Source organism: Tachyglossus aculeatus, chromosome 11 (genome assembly GCF_015852505.1).
Source record: "Tachyglossus aculeatus isolate mTacAcu1 chromosome 11, mTacAcu1.pri, whole genome shotgun sequence".
NCBI lineage: Eukaryota > Metazoa > Chordata > Mammalia > Monotremata > Tachyglossidae > Tachyglossus > Tachyglossus aculeatus.
In genome coordinates, this window is record NC_052076.1 from 46,719,490 (window position 1) to 46,739,020 (window position 19,531).

A 19,531-nucleotide genomic window follows, 5' to 3' on the forward strand; every position below is an offset into this window, starting at 1 on the left:
GTTAAGCACTTACTATATGCCAGGCACTGTACTGAGCGCTGGGGTGGATACAGGCAAATCAGTTTGGACGTAGTTCCTGTCCCTGTGTCCCCGTTCCTGACCTGATTACCCTGTATCTACCCTAGCGCTTAGAACAGTGCTTGGCACAGAGTAAGCACTTAACAAATGCCATCATCATTATTATAATTATTATTATATTATATATAATAATATATCATATTATGTTAATTATACTATTATAATAATTATTATATATTATAATTATTACAATAACAATAATAATAGTATTGGTTAAGCACTTACTATATGGCAGGCACTGTACTAAGCGCTGGGGTGGATACGGGCAAATCAGTTTGGACGTAGTTCCTGTCCCTGTGTCCCCGTTCCTGACCTGATTACCCTGTATCTACCCTAGCGCTTAGAACAGTGCTTGGCACAGAGTAAGCACTTAACAAATGCCATTATTATTATTATATATCATAATTATAACATTAATTATATCATAATTATTATTATATATTATAATTATTATAATAACAATAATAATGGTATTTGTTAAGCACTTACTATATGCCAGGCACTGTACTAAGCGCCGGGGTGGATACAGGCAAATCAGTTTGGACGTAGTTCCTGTCCCTGTGTCCCCGCTCCTGACCTGATTACCCTGTATCTACCCTAGCGCTTAGAACAGTGCTTGGCACATAGTAAGCGCTTAACAAATGCCATCATTACTATTATTAAATAGTATTACTACTACATGGCTTGGGACGTAGTGCTTAACAAATACCATTATTCTTATTTTTATCATAAATGGGAGCAGAGATTTTGGTCTTTCTCTATGAACCACGCTCCCAGGAGAGCACACATCCCTTGGTCCCCAAGTCCTCAGGGTCCCCCAGAAAACCCAAAAGCAGGGCAGAAACGGGGCGAGGGGGAGGAGAAGGAGTTTTCCTTACATCCCTGCCACACCCCCTCCTGCCTCTTAGTACAGCGCTCTGCACACAGTAAGCGCTCAATAAATACGATTGAATGAATAATAATGATGGTATTTGTTAAGCGCTTACTATGCGCAAAGCACTGTTCTAAGCGCTGGATGAACGAATGGGGCTCAGCTGTTATTGCGTTCTCTGCCTCCCCCTTCTAGACTGTGAGCCCGCTGTTGGGTAGGGACTGTCTCTATATGTTGCCAACTTGGACTCCCCAAGCGCTTAGTACAGTGCTCTGCACACAGTAAGCGCTCAATAAAACTACTCTATTTATTTTACTTGTACATATCTATTCATTTTATTTTGTTAATATGTTTTGTTTTGTTGTCTGTCTCCCCCTTCTAGACGGTGAGCCCACTGTTGGGTAGGGACTGTCTCTATATGTTGCCAACTTTTACTCCCCAAGCGCTTAGTACAGTGCTCTGCACACAGTAAGCGCTCCATAAAACTACTCTATTTTACTTGCACATATCTATTCTATTCATTTTATTTTGTTAATATGTTTTGTTTTGTTCTCTGTCTCCCCCTTCTAGACGGTGAGCCCACTGTTGGGTAGGGACTGTCTCTATATGTTGCCAACTTGGACTCTCCAAGCGCTTAGTACAGTGCTCTGCACACAGTAAGCGCTCAATCAAACTACTCTATTTATTTATTTTACTTGTACATATCTATTCTATTCATTTTATTTTGTTAATATGTTTTGTTTTGTTCTCTGTCTCCCCCTTCTAGACTGTGAGCCCGCTGTTGGGTAAGGACTGTCTCTATATGTTGCCAACTTGGACTCCCCAAGCGCTTAGTACAGTGCTCTGCACACAGTAAGCGCTCAATAAAACTACTCTATTTTACTTGTACATATCTATTCTATTCATTTTATTTTGTTAATATCTTTGCTTTTGTTCTCTGTCTCCCCCTTCTAGACGGTGAGCCCCACTGTTGGGTAGGGACCATCTCTATGTGTTGCCAACTTGTACTCACCAAGCACAGTGCTCTGCACACAGTAAGTGCTCAATAAATATGATTGATTGATTGATGGTATTTGTTAAGTGCTTACTATGCTCCGGGCACTGTACTACATGCTGGGGTGGATACAAGTAAATCGGGTTGGACACCGCCCCGTCCCATACAGAACTCACAGTCTCAATCCCCATTTTACAGGTGAGGTAACCGAGGCACAGAGAAGTGAAGCGACTTTAGCCCAGGTCACCCAGCGGACAAGCGGCGGCGGCGGCGGGATTAGAACCCAGGACCTTCTGACTCTCGGGGCTGCGCTGTATCCGCTAGGCCACGCCGCTTCAAGTGTCCCCAGGCGGGCGTCCCCTTTCCCGGTGGGCCGGCGCCGGCCCCTCACCTCGTAGCCCCCCAGCTTGAGGGTGACGGTGACATCAATGGGGTGGTTGACCACGCCAACCACCGACCGCACCAGCGACATGAAGAGCAGCGGGAACCAGATGATGGCGATGAGGAAGAGAATGATGAGGCCGCCCATGCCGTACTTGACGATCTTCTTCTTCTTCTGGCCCTTGGGCTGCGGGTATTTCTGGGCGGGGGGGGAGAGAGTTCGAGGTGGGAGGGGGTCGGCGAGGAAGGGAACCGCGGCCGAGGGCCGAGGCGGAGAAGTGGGCCGAAGCAGACCCGGAGGCTAGAGGTCGGGGAAACCTACGTGTCTACCAACTCTGTCGTACTGTCCTCTCCCAAGCCCTCAGTACAGTGCTCTGCACACAATAAGTGCTCAATAAATGCATCTGATTGGCTGATATTGATTGATGGATTGAAGGGGGATCCTGTTCATGAAAGGGTCTCCAATCAACCCACACATCAGGCAGAAACTCCTCACCCTGGGCTTCCAGGCTGTCCATCCCCTCGCCCCCTCCTACCTCACCTCCCTTCTGTCCTTCTCCAGCCCAGCCCGCACCCTCCGCTCCTCCACTGCTAATCTCCTCACTGTACCTCGTTCTCGCCTGTCCCACCATCGACCCCCGGCCCACGTCCTCCCCCGGGCCTGGAATGCCCTCCCTCCGCACATCCGCCAAGCTCGCTCTCTTCCTCCCTTCAAGGCCCTACTGAGAGCTCACCGCCTCCAGGAGGCCTTCCCACACTGAGCCCCCTCCTTCCTCTCCCCTTCCTCCCCCCTCCATCCCCCCGCCTTACCTCCTTCCCTTCCCCACAGCACCTGTATATATGTTTGTACATATTTATTACTCTATTTTACTTGTACATATTTATTCTATTTATTTTATTTTGTTAATATGTTTTGTTGTCTGTCTCCCCCTTCTAGACTGTGAGCCTGCTGTTAGGTAGGGACCGTCTCTATATGTTGCCAACTTGGACTTCCCAAGCACTTAGTACAGTGCTCTGCACACAGTAAGCGCTCAATAAATACGATTGAATGAATGAATGAATGAATGAATGATCTCCCGTACATAGCCGCCTTCCCTTCTGTGTCAGCCTTAACTCGGCTACCCCTCCTCTCTTCCTCCTCTCCCATGGCTGGAAGAGTGAAGTGGAAATGGGGCTCATCCCAGACTGAGCCCCCTTTTTCCTCTCCCCCTCCTCCCCATCCCCCCCACCCTACCTCCTTCCCCTCCCCACAGCACCTGTATATATGTTTGTACAAATTGATTACTCTATTTTACTTGGACATATTTACTATTCTATTTATTTTGTTAATGATGTGCTTCTAGCTTTACTTCTGGTTATTCTGATGACTTGACACCTGTCGACATGTTTTGTTTTGTCGTCCGTCTCCCCCTTCTAGACTGTGAGCCCATTGTTGGGTAGGGACCGTCTCTATATGTTGCCGACTTGTACTTCCCAAGCGCTTAGTACAGTGCTCTGCACACAGTAAGCGCTCAGTAAATGCCATTGAATGAATGAATGAATGATCCTACCGACTACCTCTGCCTCTAGACTGTCACCTCTTCCCCCCCCTCCCCCCCTTATGGTATTTGTTCAGCTCTTACTCTGTGCCAGGCACTGTACTACTAATGGCATTTATTAAGTGCTTACTATGTGCAAAGCACTGTTCTAAGCACTGGGGGAGGTTACAAGGTGATCAGGTTGTCCCACGGGGGGCTCACAGTCTTAATCCCCATTTTACAGATGAGGGAACTGAGGCATAGAGAAGTTAAGTGACTTGCCCAAAGTCACACAACTGGCATTTGAGCCCACTGTTGGGTAGAGACTGTCTCTATATGTTGCCAACTTGTACTTCCCAAGCGCTTAGTCCAGTGCTCTGCACACAGTAAGCGCTCAATAAATACGATTGATTGATTGATTTGGCAGAGCCGGGATTTGAACCCATGACCTCTGACTCCAAAGCCCGGGCTCTTTCCACTGAGCCATGCCGCTTCTAAGCATGGGGGTAGATACAAGCTCATCAGGTTGGACAGTCCGTGTCCCATATGGGGCTCATAAAGTCTTAACCCCCATTTTCCAGAGGAGGTAACTGAGACACCAGAGAAGTGACTTGCCCGAGGTTACGTGGGAGCCGGCGTTAGAACCCAGGTCCTCCTGACTCCTGGGCATTTACTCTTTCTATTCGGCCAAGTTGGTCTTTGAAGGCAGGGATCGGGCCTACCAACTCTACTGGGCTCCCTCAAGCGCTCAGTACAGTGCTCTGCCCACCTGCTACTACGGATGGATGGGACGATCCCACCCGCCGATGCCCGCGTCCCTCTCCTAACAGCCTCTTTGCCCCCCGACTCCTCCTCCTTGGGGTCCCGGGCCAGCGGCCGAGCCCTACCTTCTCCGTCTCGCGGCTGCACTTGATGATGAAGATGTTGGCGTAGATGTCTTCCACGCACATCCAGTTGGACAGGGACAGAGTGGTGTCCGTCCACACCCAGTCCATCACCGCCCGCAGCTCCACCAAGAAAGGCACCAGCCGAAACCTGCCCCGGGAGAGAGCGGCCGCTCACCTGCCCGCTCGGGGGGCTTCGGGATCCTGGTGGGGGGACGGGGGGTCACGGGCAGACGGGGCCGCGACGGCTGGTGGGCTCACAGGGGCCGTCAGACCACATCTCACTTGACGGTTCTGGATTTACCCCAGTGCTTAGTACATTGCTTGGCACTGACTAAACCCTTAACAAATAATAATAATAATTTTGGTATTTGTTAAGCGCTCACTACGTGCAAAGCACCATTCTAAGCACTGGGGAGGACACAAAGTGATCAGGTTGTCCCATGTGGGGCTCACAATCTTAATCCTCATTGGACGGATGAGTTAGCTGAGGCACAGAGAAGTTAAGTATTTTAGACTGTGAGCCCACTGTTGGGTAGGGACTGTCTCTATATGTTGCCAACTTGTGCTTCCCAAGCGCTTAGTCCAGTGCTCTGCACACAGTAAGCGCTCAATATGATTGATGATGATGATCTTGTATTCATTCATTCATTCAATTGTATTTATTGAGCGCTTCCTGTGTGCACAGCACTGGACTAAGCGCTTGGGAAGTACAAGTTGGCAACACACCTAGAGAAGTGAGAAGTTAGAGAAGCAGCATGGCTCAGTGGAAAGAGCACGGGATTGATTGATTGATTGATTAAGTGACTTGCCCAAAGTCTCACAGCTGACAAGCGGAGGAGCCGGGATTTGAACCCATGACCTCTGACTCCCAAGCCCATGTTCTTTCCACTGAGCCACGCTGCTTCTCTACCATTATTCTCTACCAAATACCATTATTCTTACTGTTGTTATTACAGGCCTCCGTCAGTCGACAACCATGACTCGTTCTATCAATCAATCAATCGTATTTATTGAGCGCTTACTGTGTGCAGAGCACTGTACTAAGCGCTTGGGAAGTACAAGTCGGCAACATATAGAGACGGTCCCTATCCAACAGTGGGATCATAGTCTAAAAGGGGGAGACAGAGACATTCTAGACTGTGAGCTCACTGTGGGCAGGGATTATCTCTGCTCCTTATCTATCTATCTATCTATCCCCCATCTTCCCTCCTTCCCTTCCCCACAGCACCTGTATATATGTATATATGTTTGTACATATTTATTACTCTATTTATTTATTTATTTATTTTACTTGTACATATCTATTCTATTTATTTTATTTTGTTAGTACGTTTGGTTTTGTTCTCTGTCTCCCCCTTTTAGACTGTGAGCCCACTGTTGGGTAGGGACTGTCTCTAGATGTTGCCAACTTGTACTTCCCAAGCGCTTAGTCCAGTGCTCTGCACATAGTAAGCACTCAATAAAAACGATTGATGATGATGATGATGATCTGCTGCCGAATTGTGCCTCCCAAGCGCTTAGTACGGTGCTCCGCGCTCAATAAATACAGTTGAATGAATCCGGGCTCGAGGGAAGACGGGGCGGGACGGAGCCCGGGACTCACCCCTGGAAGAGGAAGAGGTTGAGATGGTTGTATTGCTTGGTGAGAAAATTGCCCAGGATGCGGGTGGGGTACCCGCAGCGGATCTGGTAAGCCGACAGGGCGAAGTAGATGCACTTGACAAAGTACCAGAGCTGGGCCACGGCGTTCTGGCTGAACATCCTGAGGAGAGACGAGAGGGGTCCGGGGGTCCGGGGAGCCGGAGCGCATACTTAACAACCGCCCCCTCCGCCTTGCCCGGGAGAGGGAGGTGCCAGTCGGTGCCCGGGCCGGGGGCAACTCCCAATATCTCCCGCAAACCGGGCCAGGGAGAGGGGATCTCGGCGGGAGAGACCCGGGCAACCATACGGCCTCCCTGCCAATGACCCCTGGATAATAATAATTAATAATAATAATGATGGCATTTGTTAAGCGCTTACTACGTGCGAAGCACTGGATCCCAGGGCCCCCTATTCCGCTCGGCCCCCGATGGTCCGTGCCCACTGAAATGAGTCCCTTTCCCAGGCCAGTCTCGGGCATCTGCCCTTCAGGAACTGAAATCTATGGTAACAATACTGACCACAGTATTTACTTAAGCGCTTAGAGCCCACTGTTGGGTAGGGACTGTCTCTATATGTTGCCAATTTGTACTTCCCAAGCGCTTAGTACAGTGCTCTGCACATAGTAAGCGCTCAATAAATACGATTGATGATGCTCTGCACACAGTAAGCGCTCAATAAATACGATTGAATGAATGAATGAATGAGCTTCTAGACTGTGAGCCCGTTGTCGGGTAGGGACCGTCTCTATATGTTGCCGACTCGTACTTCCCAAGCGCTTAGTATAGTGCTCTGCACACGGTAAGCGCTCAATAAATGCGATTGAATGAGTGAACACCGTGCAAAGTGCTGGGGAGGATGCCTGTCCTACCTAGGGTTCCCAGTCGAAGGAAATCCCCATTTTTGGGATGAAGAAAGAGGCCTGGAGACATTAAATCAATCAATCGTATTTATTGAGCGCTTACTGTGTGCAGAGCACTGTACTAAGCGCTTGGGAAGTCCAAATTGGCAACATATAGAGACGGTCCCTACCCAACAGTGGGCTCACAGTCTAGAATGACCTACCCAAGGTCACCCGGCAGAACCGGGGACTAGAACCCGGGTTTCCTGACCCCCGGTTTTGCACCCTTTTCCCCGGGGCCCCAGGCATCCACCGGCACTAAGAAGCAGCGTGGCTCAGTGGAAAGAGCCCGGGCTTTGGAGTCAGGGGTCACGGGTTCAAATCCCGGCTCCGCCACTTGTCAGCTGTGTGACTGGGCAAGTCACTTCACTTCTCTGGGCCTCTTCTGTAAAGTGGGGATGAAGACTGTGAGCCCCCTGTGGGACGTCCTGATCTCCTTGTAACCTCCCCAGCGCTTAGAACGGGGCTTTGCACACAGTAAGCGCTTAATAAATGCCATCGTTATTATTATTAAGTCCCCGCGCTCCCCGTGGAAGCTGGGCAGTGGGGCCGGGGAGAAGTCAAGGGCCGCCCACCCACCTCTCCGTGACGGCCGGCAGGATGAAGAACATCCAGAGGTGGATGCCGATGACCAGGAAGACCTGAAAGATGAGCTTCCCCAGCACGGTCTTGCGCAGGTAGAGGGCCCGGTCGATGACCATGGTGGAAAACTGGATGAGGAGCATCACCAGGAAGGCCTCGGGCACTTGGTCGTCCGACAGCGACGAGGTGATGTCGGCTGCCGCCGAGTGTTTCTGCCGAGGGATGGGGAGGGCGGGGAGGGGAGTTGGAGGGGTCCCCGGGTCCCGGGCGGGCAGGGTGGCACCTCCTCAGACTCCCGGATAACCTCGGGACCCGAGAGAGTTAACCGGGTCTGCGGCCTCAGGCCTGTGAGCCGGGGGCCGAGGCTGGAGGCCGGGGCTGCGAGTTGAATAATAATAATAATAATAACGACGGTATTTGTTAAGCGCTTACTATGTGCAAAGCCCCGTCCTCAGCGCTGGGGAGGTTACAAGGTGATCGGGTTGTCCCACGGGGGGCTCACAGTCTTCACCCCCATTTCACAGGTGAGGGAACTGAGGCCCAGAGAAGCGACTTGCCCAAAGTCACACACGGCTGCCAGCTGGCGGAGCCGGGATCTGAACCCACGACCTCTGACTCCAAAGCCCGGGCTCTTTCCACTGCTGGTCGGGGGCGGAGGTTGGGGGTTCGGGGGGCAGGGTGCTGCCGCGGCGGATCTCGGACTCACCCCGAAGGCCCAGAACCCGAAGATGATGATGATGAAGTCGATGACGTCGGCCAGGAACATGAGGGCGTACACGTCGGTGGCCGCCCGGTACGGTGTGTGCAGGATGTCCCTGAAGAAGCGGCGCACGGGCCGACAGGAGTTCCGGCTCCTGCGGGCACAGGGGACCTGAGGCTCCGCCCGGCTCGGAGCACCCGACCCTTCTCACCGTAGGGGCGGAGAGCGGGCCGGGCCTCCAGGCTTGGGCTTCTCCACGCTTGTCAAAGGGCACCCACGGGAACTGGGCCCCTCCTTGTGCGGCCAACAAGGCCAGAGCTTCCGTGTGACCAAGAAAGGCCCCTGCTGGCAGCGGGAATGGCTCCCAACAGCCCCATGGGTCACGTCAAGATAATAGGAATAATAACGATGGCATTTATCAAGCGCTTACTGTGTGCAAAGCACTGTTCTAAGCGCTGGGGAGGTTCCAAGGTGATCAGCCCCACGGGGGGCTCACAGTCTTCATCCTCATTTTCCAGATGAGGGAACTGAGGCCCAGGGAAGTTAAATGCCTTGCCCAAAGTCACACAGCTGACAACTGGCGGAGCCGGGATTTGAACCCATGACCTCTGACTTCTTAGCCCAGTTTCATTGGGCTGTGCAGGCCTGACCCATGGCTAGGCAGGGCCACTTGGCACCCCTCTCCTTGTCTTCCAGACCCGGGGCACGCCCTCCCCGGAAACATCCCACCTCCCAGGGTCCCTGGCCGGCCAGGGGATCAGGAGGCACCTACATAGCCAGGCAGAAGCTCTTGACTTTGAGTCCTGCAGCCTTCATCCTTTCCTGGGAGCGACTCGGCTTCTTCTCTCTCACACCTTCCGCCTCTTTCTCTTCTCCCTCTTCCCTTTCTTCTTCCTCCTCTGTGGGAGAAACATTCAACTGAGAGAGGGTGGCAGTGCCCGGCGGGGCCTGGAGGAGCCTAGCCCAGCCACAGACTGTTTGGGCTCCTCCTCCTCCTCTCCTGCCCCATCCAGTCAGCGAAGGAGCCTCTCGCTCCCGGTGGTCTGGGGGCTCCCTCGGGCCCACCTCCTAAGGATCCAAGGACCAGGTTTCCAGATCTGCTAGGAAAACCAGGCTTGGGGGCATCACCTTGGTGCCCTCCTTCAAGCCCAGACAGGGGATGAGGCTGGGGACCGTTCCCCGGCAGGGCCAGTTGCCCTGGGCTCTCTGGCACCTTGGTGACCCCCCTGGGAGTAATAACAAGAGTCTCGGAAAGGGCCATTCCTCCCTCCCTCTGCCCCAAACCCCAGGATGGGGCTACCGGACGGGGACGAGCACCAGCAGCCGGGACCGACAGCCGCTCTGGCCTGACCGCTGCTTAGATCACCCCGTCCCCGAATGGGACAACAAGCCCCTGGTCTGGGCCAGGACAAGGCCCGTTAAAGAGAAAACCCCTGGAACGGGAATGTTTCTGCTGTTTAAATTCCCCCCACTCTAACCATTGTTTTGTTTCACTCTTTAAGCACTTACTATGTGCAAAGCACCATTCTAAGCGCTGGGGAGGTTACAAGGTGATCAGGTTGTCCCACGTGGGGGGGAAGCTCACAGTCTTAATCCCCATTTTACAGACGAGGTAACTGAGGCCCAGAGAAGTGAAGTGACTTGCCTAAAGTCACGCAGCTGACAGTTGGCAGAGCCGGGATTTGAACCCATGACCTCTGACTCCAAAGCCCGGGCTCTTTCCACTGAGCCACGCTGCTTCTCCAGCTTGCTTAACCAGGCTACGAGGCTCGGAGTCATGGTTGGTCGCCCCCCAACCCGGCCCCGCGTCCACGCTAACGCTGGCCACTCACTTGGAGTGAATTTTAAGAGGGGGCTGTGCCCAACATTACCAAGGGTGAGGCCCTCTGGAGTGCCCGGCCCCTAAAACCACACCGAGCGAACAACGGCACCAGCCAGCCAGCCCTTGGCCAGCATCCCAGCCTGGAGTCCCAGCCCAGCACCAAGCCCCGAGTGGGTTCCACGCACCGATGCCTACGGGCTCCGCGGGCTCTTTGCTCTTCTTCTTTTTTCTGAATCGCAAGCTGATGCGCCGCCCATTCCTAGAGCGCTCAGGCTCACGCTCCACGGCCCCGGCCTCCTCCACTCTGGCCTCAGCCCGTGTCTCCTCCTCCTCTTCCCCTCGCTCACTGCCCTGGGCCCCGGCGCCAGCCTGGACCTCGGCCGTGCCCTGGAAGGTGGTCGGGTCCAGAGCCCGCGCTCCATCCTGATCGCTCGGGGCCGCCCCGGGACTCGGCTCCTCCTCAAGCCGCTCCTTTCCATCTGCTCGCTCCTTCTCCTTGGCGAACGGGTCCTCCTCGTGATCCCACAGGCCGTAGCACTGCGGAGGGAGGGGAAGGAAGTCAGCTGAGCATGAGGGAGCCTCTAAGCTGCCCTTGAAGCAGCTCCTGGGGCCCCAGGCAAAAAGGCTGAGTACCGCGGAACCGCGGGATCCGGGCCTGCCCTCCACCCCCAAGCTACACCTCTGGCTGTATCGTCTGCAGGGCCGTCGGGTCCAGCTTCTGAGCCCCTGCCTTGGCCAATTTCTGCTCCCCCAAGTTTTGCCTTGGGGCCTCCACACTAGGCGTGAGGTTCTCGGACCGTGGGCGGCTGGAGTCAGAGCGAGGAGTGGTGAAAGAGGTGGGGTGCCACGGATGCCATTTGCGAAGGCTCCCAGCCGACCAGCCCGGACCGGGACTCACCAGCAGCAAGGAACGGTGGAAGAAGAGGGCCATGAGTTGGATGAGGTCGTACTTGATGTAGCTGTCGGTCTTCTCCAGGCCCAAGATACGGGGCGGGAAGTAGGGCTTTCCCTTGTTGCGAACGAGCACCGTGTAGCCGTTCCAAGGGAAGAAGCCAAACTGGAACAGGTACTTGATGACGACCATCATCTAGTCGGAGAGGAACCAAGGCAGAGGGGGAGTGAGAGGGCCCACAGCGGGCATGGGCCCAGCTCCTTCAGCCTTAAGGACTAAGTCCTCCTCCCCTCCCGTCCTCCCTTTCCTCCCCTCGGCCCCCACCTCCGGTCGGCAACCCTGGGGTTGCCTTCTTCCCTGAGCCCCACCAGTGGGATCTCTGTGGGCTCTCCCGCTCCGCCCAGGGCAGGGCTTCCTGTGTCTGCCCATTCCAAACCTGGCGTCAGCCCTGCCTCTCCAGTCCCAGATGAGGGCAGCTTCTCCAGAGAACCGGGACCAGGGGAGATTAGAGAAGCAGTGGTCCTTAGAGAAGCAGCGTGGCTCGGTGGAAAGAGCCCGGGCTTTGGAGTCAGAGGTCATGGGTTCAAATCCCGCCTCCACCACCTGTCAGCTGTGTGACTTTGGGCAAGTTACTGGACTTCTCTGGGCCTCAGTTCCCTCATCCATAAAATGGGGATGAAGACTGTGAGCCCCCGGTGGGACAACCTCATCACCTTGTAACCTCCCCTGCGCTTAGAACTAAGTCTTTGCACAAAGTAAGTGCTTAATAAATGCTATCATTATTATTATTATTATCCTGCCGCCCCCGGCCAGAGGCCAACCCCACGGCAGGGAGACGCCCGTTCCCCGATCCACAAACACGCGCCGTGGCCTGGGGGCTCTTCGGCCCGGGCGGGCTTCGCCCCCCACCTCGGTGAAGATGATAGCCGTCATCCAGAAGCGCTTGCTGGGCCGCGGGATGGACAGCATGGCCCACAGGAAGACCAGAACGGGCAGGACGAGGGAGACGGCGGAGGCGGTGACCATGTTGTTGAGGATGATGATGAAATAGCACACCAGATCCGAGTGGGCGGCCACGAAGAGGTAGAGGGCCCGGAGCAGCCTCATGCCGCGGCTCTGGCCCCGGTAGAACCGCTCTGACTCCTCCAGCTCCTCGAAGCAGAAGCGCCTGATAGGGACGAGGGGCGAAGGGGAAGGAAGAGAGCAGCGGGAGAGTGAGAAGGCTGATTCGACTCCGCCTTCCCTGCTCGTGTCTGCTCTCCCAATCCTGGAGAAGCAGCGTGGCTCAGTGGAAAGAGCCCGGGCTTTGGAGTCAGGGGTCATGGGTTCAAATGCCGGCTCCGCCAACTATCGGCTGCATGATTTGGGGCAAGTCACTTATCTGTGCCTCAGATACCTCATCTGTAAAATGGGGATTAAAACTGCGAGCCCCCCGTGGGACAACCTGATCACCTTGTAACCTCCCCAGCGCTTAGAACAGCACATAGTAAGCGCTTAACAAATACCACCATTATTATTATTATTATTTTCCCCTTTTAGACTGTGAGCCCACTGTTGGGTAGGGACTGTCTCTATATGTTGCCAACTTGTTCTTCCCAAGCGCTTAGTACAGTGCTCTGCACACAGTAAGCGCTCAATAAATACGATTGATGGTGATGATGATTATCCCATCCAGGCCTTTTCCTGCTTGGTCTGAGTCCTCCCTTCCTTCTTCTCCCTCTTCTCCCCAGTTCCCTCTGTCTCCTTAAACCCCAGTTTAGGCCCTGTCTCTTTCCTTTCTCGTCCCTGGCGTGTCTCATTGCCGGGACCGATCACCCACGATGCTTTGTACGAACCAGACCCAGCCCGGCGCCCCAAACCCCGTCGATGGCTCAAGAGCGAGGATCCAAGGGGCAAGACCGCTACCTGTTGAGAAGCAGCTCGCTGGCCGTCCGGGTCCGGCTCTTGGGGTGTGCCAGGAGCTCCCGGGAGCCCCGAATCGAGTCTTGGTCCTCCGCGGTGCTCGCGGCCCTGATGACTTCCTCGCTGTTGGTCCGGGTGCTATAGCCGGTGGAGCTGGTGTATTCAGCCGCGCTGCTCAGCAGCTCCTCCGCCCCGCACCCGCTGTGGAGGAGCAGGGAAGAAGCACCAAGCGGGCCCGCTTCAGGGTGACGGCCAACGCGGGCCGGGGCACGGCTAGACAGCCAGGCTGGGGTGGGGATTGCTCGCCCTCCCTTGAGGTTTCAGGATCACTGGGTCCCTCTGGGCCCCGAGAGCCCGGTATGCGTGGGGATGACTGCAGAAATCCACTCTCTCAGGATGGGGGTGGAGCCGAAGGACAGGGAAGTCCCTAGAGGCCTTCCAGGGACAGAAGATCGGGGGAACCCGGGACCGAACCCTCCCTTTCCCACTGCATCGCTTCCCCTGCGGGGCCGGCCCCTCACACCCGCTATGCACCTGCCTTGAAGCCACGCTGGTCTGGAAGTCTCCCCCAGGGGGGCCCTTAAGCCGCTGGTCCTCCTCTCCTTCTTCCTCCTTCCGGTACAGCCCGTCCAGGACCCCCTGGTTCACCTGGGAGCCCTGGGACAAAGAGGGCTCAGGGTGGTCAGGCAGAGCAACGGGGAGCTTCGGTCCCAAGGGCTGACTGCCCTCCCATAACCCGCCCGGACTCCATGGAGAGTGCGGCATCCAGCCCCGGCTCGCTCCCGCCCGGGGATGGCTGGTGAGGCATTCGCCCCCAGAATCCCTCCCCACCCCTTTAGGCTGAGTGTCAGACACTCCTGCTGCCTGGTACTGGAGGCCTTTGTCTCAGGGCCCTTGGGGCGGAGCCACTTCTGGGGAGCTCAAAGCCCCTGGCAAACAGGCAGCCTGGCACAGAGTCAGAGGACAGTTCTTCCCATGGCCAGATGGGAAACTGAGGTCTCGGGAGGAACCTGCCCCAGGCCGTGGGGTGACAGAGTGTCTGGACAGTGACTAAGATGAAGGATAGAAGGCCCTCGGCCGGGCTCTGGGGCCTTGGGATCAGCAGGACAGGGGATTGTGCGCGGTCCCTCAAACGCGGAGCGGGGCACGGAGAGGCGCGGGCGGGCGAAACCGGATTGTACTTCCCAAGCGCTTAGTCCAGTGCTCTGCACACAGTAAGCGCTCAATAAATATGATCGAATGAATGAATGAATGGCGAGAGGGGTGGCTCCCCCACCTAATAACCTCCAACCACATCTCCAGAGGCGCCTTGGACCCAAATGGGCTGGGCCCGTACCAGTGGAGACCATAGGCCATGTCCAAGCGAGAGGGTCGATAAGGGAAGGCGTTTGGGATTACGACAGGGGAAGGAGGACCTTGGAAAGGACTGGAGATCTCCAGGGAGGGAGAGGAAAAGGGAAGAGAGCTCTTGTCGTCCCCAACCCGCCGGTCCCTGACTGCCGTTCCCCTCCGCCCGGTGGCCTCCAGGTTCCCCCACGGCCCCGTAGTCCCGCCGGCTGGGCACCTTGGCCAACTCCTGGGTGAGGACGTATCTCTCCGCTCGCAGCACGGTGGATATGTTGGCGTGGTGGCGGGTGAAAGTGTGCAGCCACTGAGTCAGCCCGTCCACCAAGGCCTGGCCCAGCACCCACAGGAAGCGGAGGATGTTGAGGATCCGCTGCATCACGTTGCTCCTAGCTGAGCGGAAGTGGTGTCGGGGGTGGATCGGGGGCTCAGCAGGCCCCCGAGAGGCAGCCCCATCCACCCGCTCCCTTCGTCCCCGTTTACCACGGAGCCCTGAGCCCCCTCCACTCGGCTAGAGCAGGGGCAGGTGATGCCCCTCTGGGCCACACCTGGCTCTCAGGCACCTGCGCTCCCACGGGACAAGCTCTGGCAGGATCGGGGTTTGGGGGCACAGCTGAAAATGGACTGGAACTGGGGTGGTGACCCCCAGCCTGGGGTTATCTGGGCTAGGCCAGAGAGTGGAGATCGATCTGGCCCAGGGTCCAAAGTCTGGCCTCAAAGTTGCCCTTTGAGGCCCAGGGCCTTGGAGCACTGGAGAGGCAAAGTAAGTGAGAGGTTCTCAGGGGCCCTGGGCTCGTTGATTATTCAGCAGGGCCTGGGATAGCCGGGAAATGGATTGGCATTGTGGGAGGGAAGGGATGCCCGAGTCCAGTGGGCATAGATTGGAGAGTCTCCCTAGGGGAGGTTTCTGGGAAAGGTCCAGTTCCTCAGGGGCCTGGTGGATGGGGCTGGGGTGGGACCGGAGGGGGAACAGTCTCATCCACTCCCCCCTGGGCCAGCATGTCCAGTGACCCTTCTGCCCTGTGGGGGATGGCCAGGTGCAATATCAGGGCAACCCCTCACCAACCTCCCCATCTCTGACACTCAATAACGGCCGGCAGTCTTTCCAGCTTTCAGGGTGACTGAGTATTTGCTCCCCACAAAGGCCCAGGGAGAACTCTGGGCAACGGTGGCAACCCCAGGGGCTCCCCAGGCTCTCACCCACCTGACACTTCCTCTTCTTGGCTCCCGGCAGGCTCGACGTCCGGGCAAGCTCCATCTCCTGGAATGCATGTGGGCATTGGCCTTTCAGTCGTGACACTGGCACTGCCAAAGCCTCCGTGGAGCACGGTCTGCTGTGTCGGTGCCTGCTCAGGCCCGGCCAGTGGCATCAACGCAGCCGGGTCTCCTGCCCCCTGAATCAGGCCGAGAGGCCGAGGGGAGGCTCGAGGCCGGAGGTCGGAAGCCGGCCCAGAGAAGTGAAGTGCCAAGCCCGGCCATGAGCAGAGGGACAATCGACCGGGGCAGTGGGCAAAGACACTCTCCTGGTACCTGCCCCCTGACAACGTCACCTCCCTGAACCCAGTTGCTCACCAGAGGGGCCCTGCCCAGCCTCCTGAAGTCTCCGCTCCTGCTCCTCTTCCTGCTGCCGCCTCCTCAGAACCGACTGGGCATTGGTTATCCAGGCCTGGTATGCCAGCTGTGCCCAGGAGAGAATGGCAGGGTGATTGGAGGGAGAGAAGCAGGGAATGGTCGAAAGCAAACAATCCCACCTCGGGCACCAGTCCCTTCAAACGGCACTCGGGGCCTTTCCGCTCCCCAGGTTTCTGCTCTGCCACAGAGGCTGTGGGCAGGAGAGATGTCGGTCTGGATCGTGGGTGGTGGGGGTGCCCCACAATTAGAGGTGGGGAACTAAGGGGGGACTAGGGGATACAGCTTCCCCAGAGACAGTCCATGCTGAAGTTGAGGAGCAGAAGCCACTGTCTGGCCCTTTCAATGGACCGAGTCGGTGCTTGCCAACTCTCCTCCAAAAGCCCCACAAAGGTGGTCCCTAGCTCTTATCCTGCATTTCCCAGAGTGAAAAGGGAGCAGTTGGGGGGCCCAAAATGGAGAGCCAAGAGAAGGCTTACGGGGGCAGAGTCAACTTCAACACTGAGCAACCTGTTTACGTTAAAGAGAGAGGTGAGTAACTAGGCAAACTGATGGCTCTGTTCCTCCCGGAGAGTGGGCAGCCCTCTGATCGATGGGCAAACCGAGGAGGGTGAGGAGAAGAGACAGGGACATAACTCCGGGAGTTGGGGATGCAGGCAATGCTACGGGTCTTCCCGTTCCCCCGGCCCAGATGGAGCCCCATCTTACCTGGAAGGCACTCTGCCTTGAGGGCCTAGGGTCCTCTGGCTGTGTCTCCTCCTCCTCCTCGCTGTCTGACTCAAACAGGAAGTATTCACCGGAATGGAGCACTGTGAGGGCGTGGGAAAGGAAAACAGGATGGAACCCCCCTTGGTGACTCTGACAGCCCACCCCTTCCTCTGGTCCCTCTTTATTTCCCCCACATCTTTCTTCCTTACCCCTCCCTTTCATCCTCCTCTTACGGGGAATTCACTCATCCCTTCTACAATTCTGGGACTCGGAGGCAACTATCGGCCACTCGGCTGGGAGACTCCCGGGGTCGGAATTTAGAGGAGTGAGACGAAAGGGGGTGGGAATAGCCTTTCCCACCTTCCTCACGGGGGTGGGAACAGCTGGCACACTCAGGTTTTGGGGGCTCTGCATTCAGTATGAGTCCCCCGTCACTTCTCTGGGAAGGAAACCCAAGTAGGCTCTGGGCCTTGGGTAGCTGGGAGCCCTCCCTCCCTGGGGCTCTTCCAACTAGATCCAACAGCCTCCTAGCCCAGAGAGTCAGCGTGGCCTGGTGGAAAGGAGCACGGGCCTGGGAATCAGACGACTTGGGTTCTAATCCCAGTCCGCTGTGCGAGCTTGGACAATTCACTTAATTTCTCAGTGCCTCAGTTTCCTCATCTGTAAAATTGAGATCCTCTATACTGTAAGCTCACTGTGGGCGGGGAACATGTCTACCGACACCGATGTACTGTACTCTCCCAAGAGCTTAGTACACGCAATGAGCATTCAATAAATACCGCTGCTGGATTGATTAAACCCTACTCCCTCCTACTGTGGACTGTGAGCCCCATGTGGGACAGGGCCTGAGTCCAACCCGACTGTCTGGTCTACCCCAGTTCTTATTACGGTGTTTGGCACATAGTAAGCACTTACCACGTACCATTATCATTATTATAATGGTAATAATAGTGATGGAGTCATATAGGCCGAACCCTGAAGGGCCTGGAGTCCCTGCGGGCCCCCAAGCTCCCTCTGGGACTCCCAGGGCACACATTTCCCAACCCCAAAGAACTGCAGGTGTTCACCCAGTCGGTGAGCTTGGGCCTGACAGTGGAGGAGACACCAAAACATGCAGAGAGAGGGAAGGAAGCCCAAGAAGATACATCCCACCGTCTCTCCCTCCCTCGGCCAGCCCAGCCGCAGCAGCTGCAGAGCGAGGGCAGAATGGGGGGAGAAGCAAGATGGGGCTATCCCAGCCTCAGAGGCAGAGAGAAACAAAGCACGAGGAGATAGGAGAGGGGTTGGGGAGAGAGGATAAGGGAGGGAAGGGAGAGAGAGAGAGCCTAAGAACCAGTAACACCGCCACCCGTGTGGGACGGAGCGGGGTGTGCAACAATCATTCCCAGTCAGCTGGTCCTGGGGCTGGGCCGGGAGTAGGGAGGGCGGGGCTGGGCCCAGGTTGGCCGAGCGAGGCCCGGCCGAGAAACGTAAGTACCTGTGGCGTGGTCTAGCCAGGGCCGCCACCATCGCCTCCTGGACTGGGAAGAGTCTCTGAGCTCTGCAGGATGGGCACAGCGAGACTGTGAGATGCGCGGTGCGGTGCTGGGGACCGGGGGGTGGTGGAGGGGTGGTGGGGATGAAGGGAGGGGCTGGGGGTCTCCGGCGAGCCGGAGCCGGGAACGCCAAGGCTGTGTTGGGGGGACCTGGGGAAGGGGGTGGGTGGGAGGGAGGGAGGGCTGAGAGGGCTCTCCTTGACTCTGCAGAGGGATGAGGGTATGGAGCTGAGCCCTCAGAGGCAGGGGCCAGACAACACAGGCTCGGACAGACTCGGACAGCAAGACTTGGACAAAGAAGGACAGGAGAGTCAGCGTGAGGGGCGGTGTCCAGAGGCTCTCTTCCCCTGAAACTTTTCTGGTGCTGTGGCCAGTGACCCAGCCAGCTTAGGCAGCGGCCCCCTTCCCCGGCTTGTGGCAGTCCAAAGAGCAGCCCGGGGCCGGGTAGATCCTCTGCTTCGTGCCACCTGGGCATGCAATTGGACAGGCCCGGAGGCCGGCGGTAGAGGTGGCCCGGACTGCGGAGGGTTGGGGGGAGAGTGGGAGCAGCTCCCCAAGGGTCTCTCGGGGACGGGGCGGACCGCGGCTCGCTAAGGAAGGCCCCAGCTGCTGCAGCCACTCTCACCTGTCTCCTGGGCAGAGTTCTCGGGACGGCTGCTGGCTGATCGCTCTTGATGGTATTTCTCCTGCTTCGCTCGGATCCTTTCCATTCTGGAGGACGGGGCCGGAGTGGTGGAGTGGGAGCGGGGGCACAGAAGGGACAGGGAGGGCAGAGGGGGGATGGGGGGCAGAGTGGGGAGGGAGGGTCAAGGGTCTTTAGGGTGCCTTCTAGCCTGTGAGCCCATTGTTGGGTAGGGGCCGTCTCTATATATTGCCGACTTGGACTTCCCAAGCGCTTAGTACAGTGCTCTGCACACAGTAAGCGCTCAATAAATACGATTGAATGAATGAATGCAGATCAGGCTGTCCTCCCGGGAGTCCCACCCACTAATCTCTCTGCCTCTCCGAGTGGTTAGGAGGATGGATAACGTTACCCCGTCCTCTCCCTGCCTCACCTTCATCCCCTCCTGGAGAGGGCTAAGCCCGGGGCCGGCACTGACTGGCCAGCGGGCCGGGCTTTGGGCTTTCCCAGTAGTGGGGGTGAGTAGTA

The 19,531-nt window shown here is 56.4% G+C and overlaps 1 protein-coding gene across 3 annotated transcripts in view; it reads right to left on the minus strand.

The window, feature by feature from the left end:
• The window catches only part of PIEZO1 (piezo type mechanosensitive ion channel component 1), a 153,464-nt gene that overhangs the window by 5,909 nt on the left and 128,024 nt on the right, over window positions 1-19,531 (minus strand). For 2 of the 3 annotated variants that reach the window (XM_038753615.1, XM_038753613.1), the window contains 17 exons: window positions 19,007-19,092; window positions 18,324-18,386; window positions 16,847-16,947; window positions 16,082-16,187; window positions 15,714-15,770; window positions 14,730-14,902; window positions 13,704-13,822; window positions 13,169-13,366; window positions 12,173-12,431; window positions 11,270-11,458; window positions 10,557-10,908; window positions 9,322-9,448; window positions 8,556-8,703; window positions 7,847-8,061; window positions 6,332-6,490; window positions 4,729-4,876; window positions 2,335-2,523 (listed from right to left, as the gene is read on the minus strand). In XM_038753615.1, coding sequence (XP_038609543.1) covers window positions 2,335-2,523; window positions 4,729-4,876; window positions 6,332-6,490; window positions 7,847-8,061; window positions 8,556-8,703; window positions 9,322-9,448; window positions 10,557-10,908; window positions 11,270-11,458; window positions 12,173-12,431; window positions 13,169-13,366; window positions 13,704-13,822; window positions 14,730-14,902; window positions 15,714-15,770; window positions 16,082-16,187; window positions 16,847-16,947; window positions 18,324-18,386; window positions 19,007-19,092 — 2,689 coding nt within the window. The remainder of the gene's footprint in view (window positions 1-2,334; window positions 2,524-4,728; window positions 4,877-6,331; window positions 6,491-7,846; window positions 8,062-8,555; window positions 8,704-9,321; window positions 9,449-10,556; window positions 10,909-11,269; window positions 11,459-12,172; window positions 12,432-13,168; window positions 13,367-13,703; window positions 13,823-14,729; window positions 14,903-15,713; window positions 15,771-16,081; window positions 16,188-16,846; window positions 16,948-18,323; window positions 18,387-19,006; window positions 19,093-19,531) is intronic. The other variant, XM_038753614.1, reaches the window with a different exon arrangement.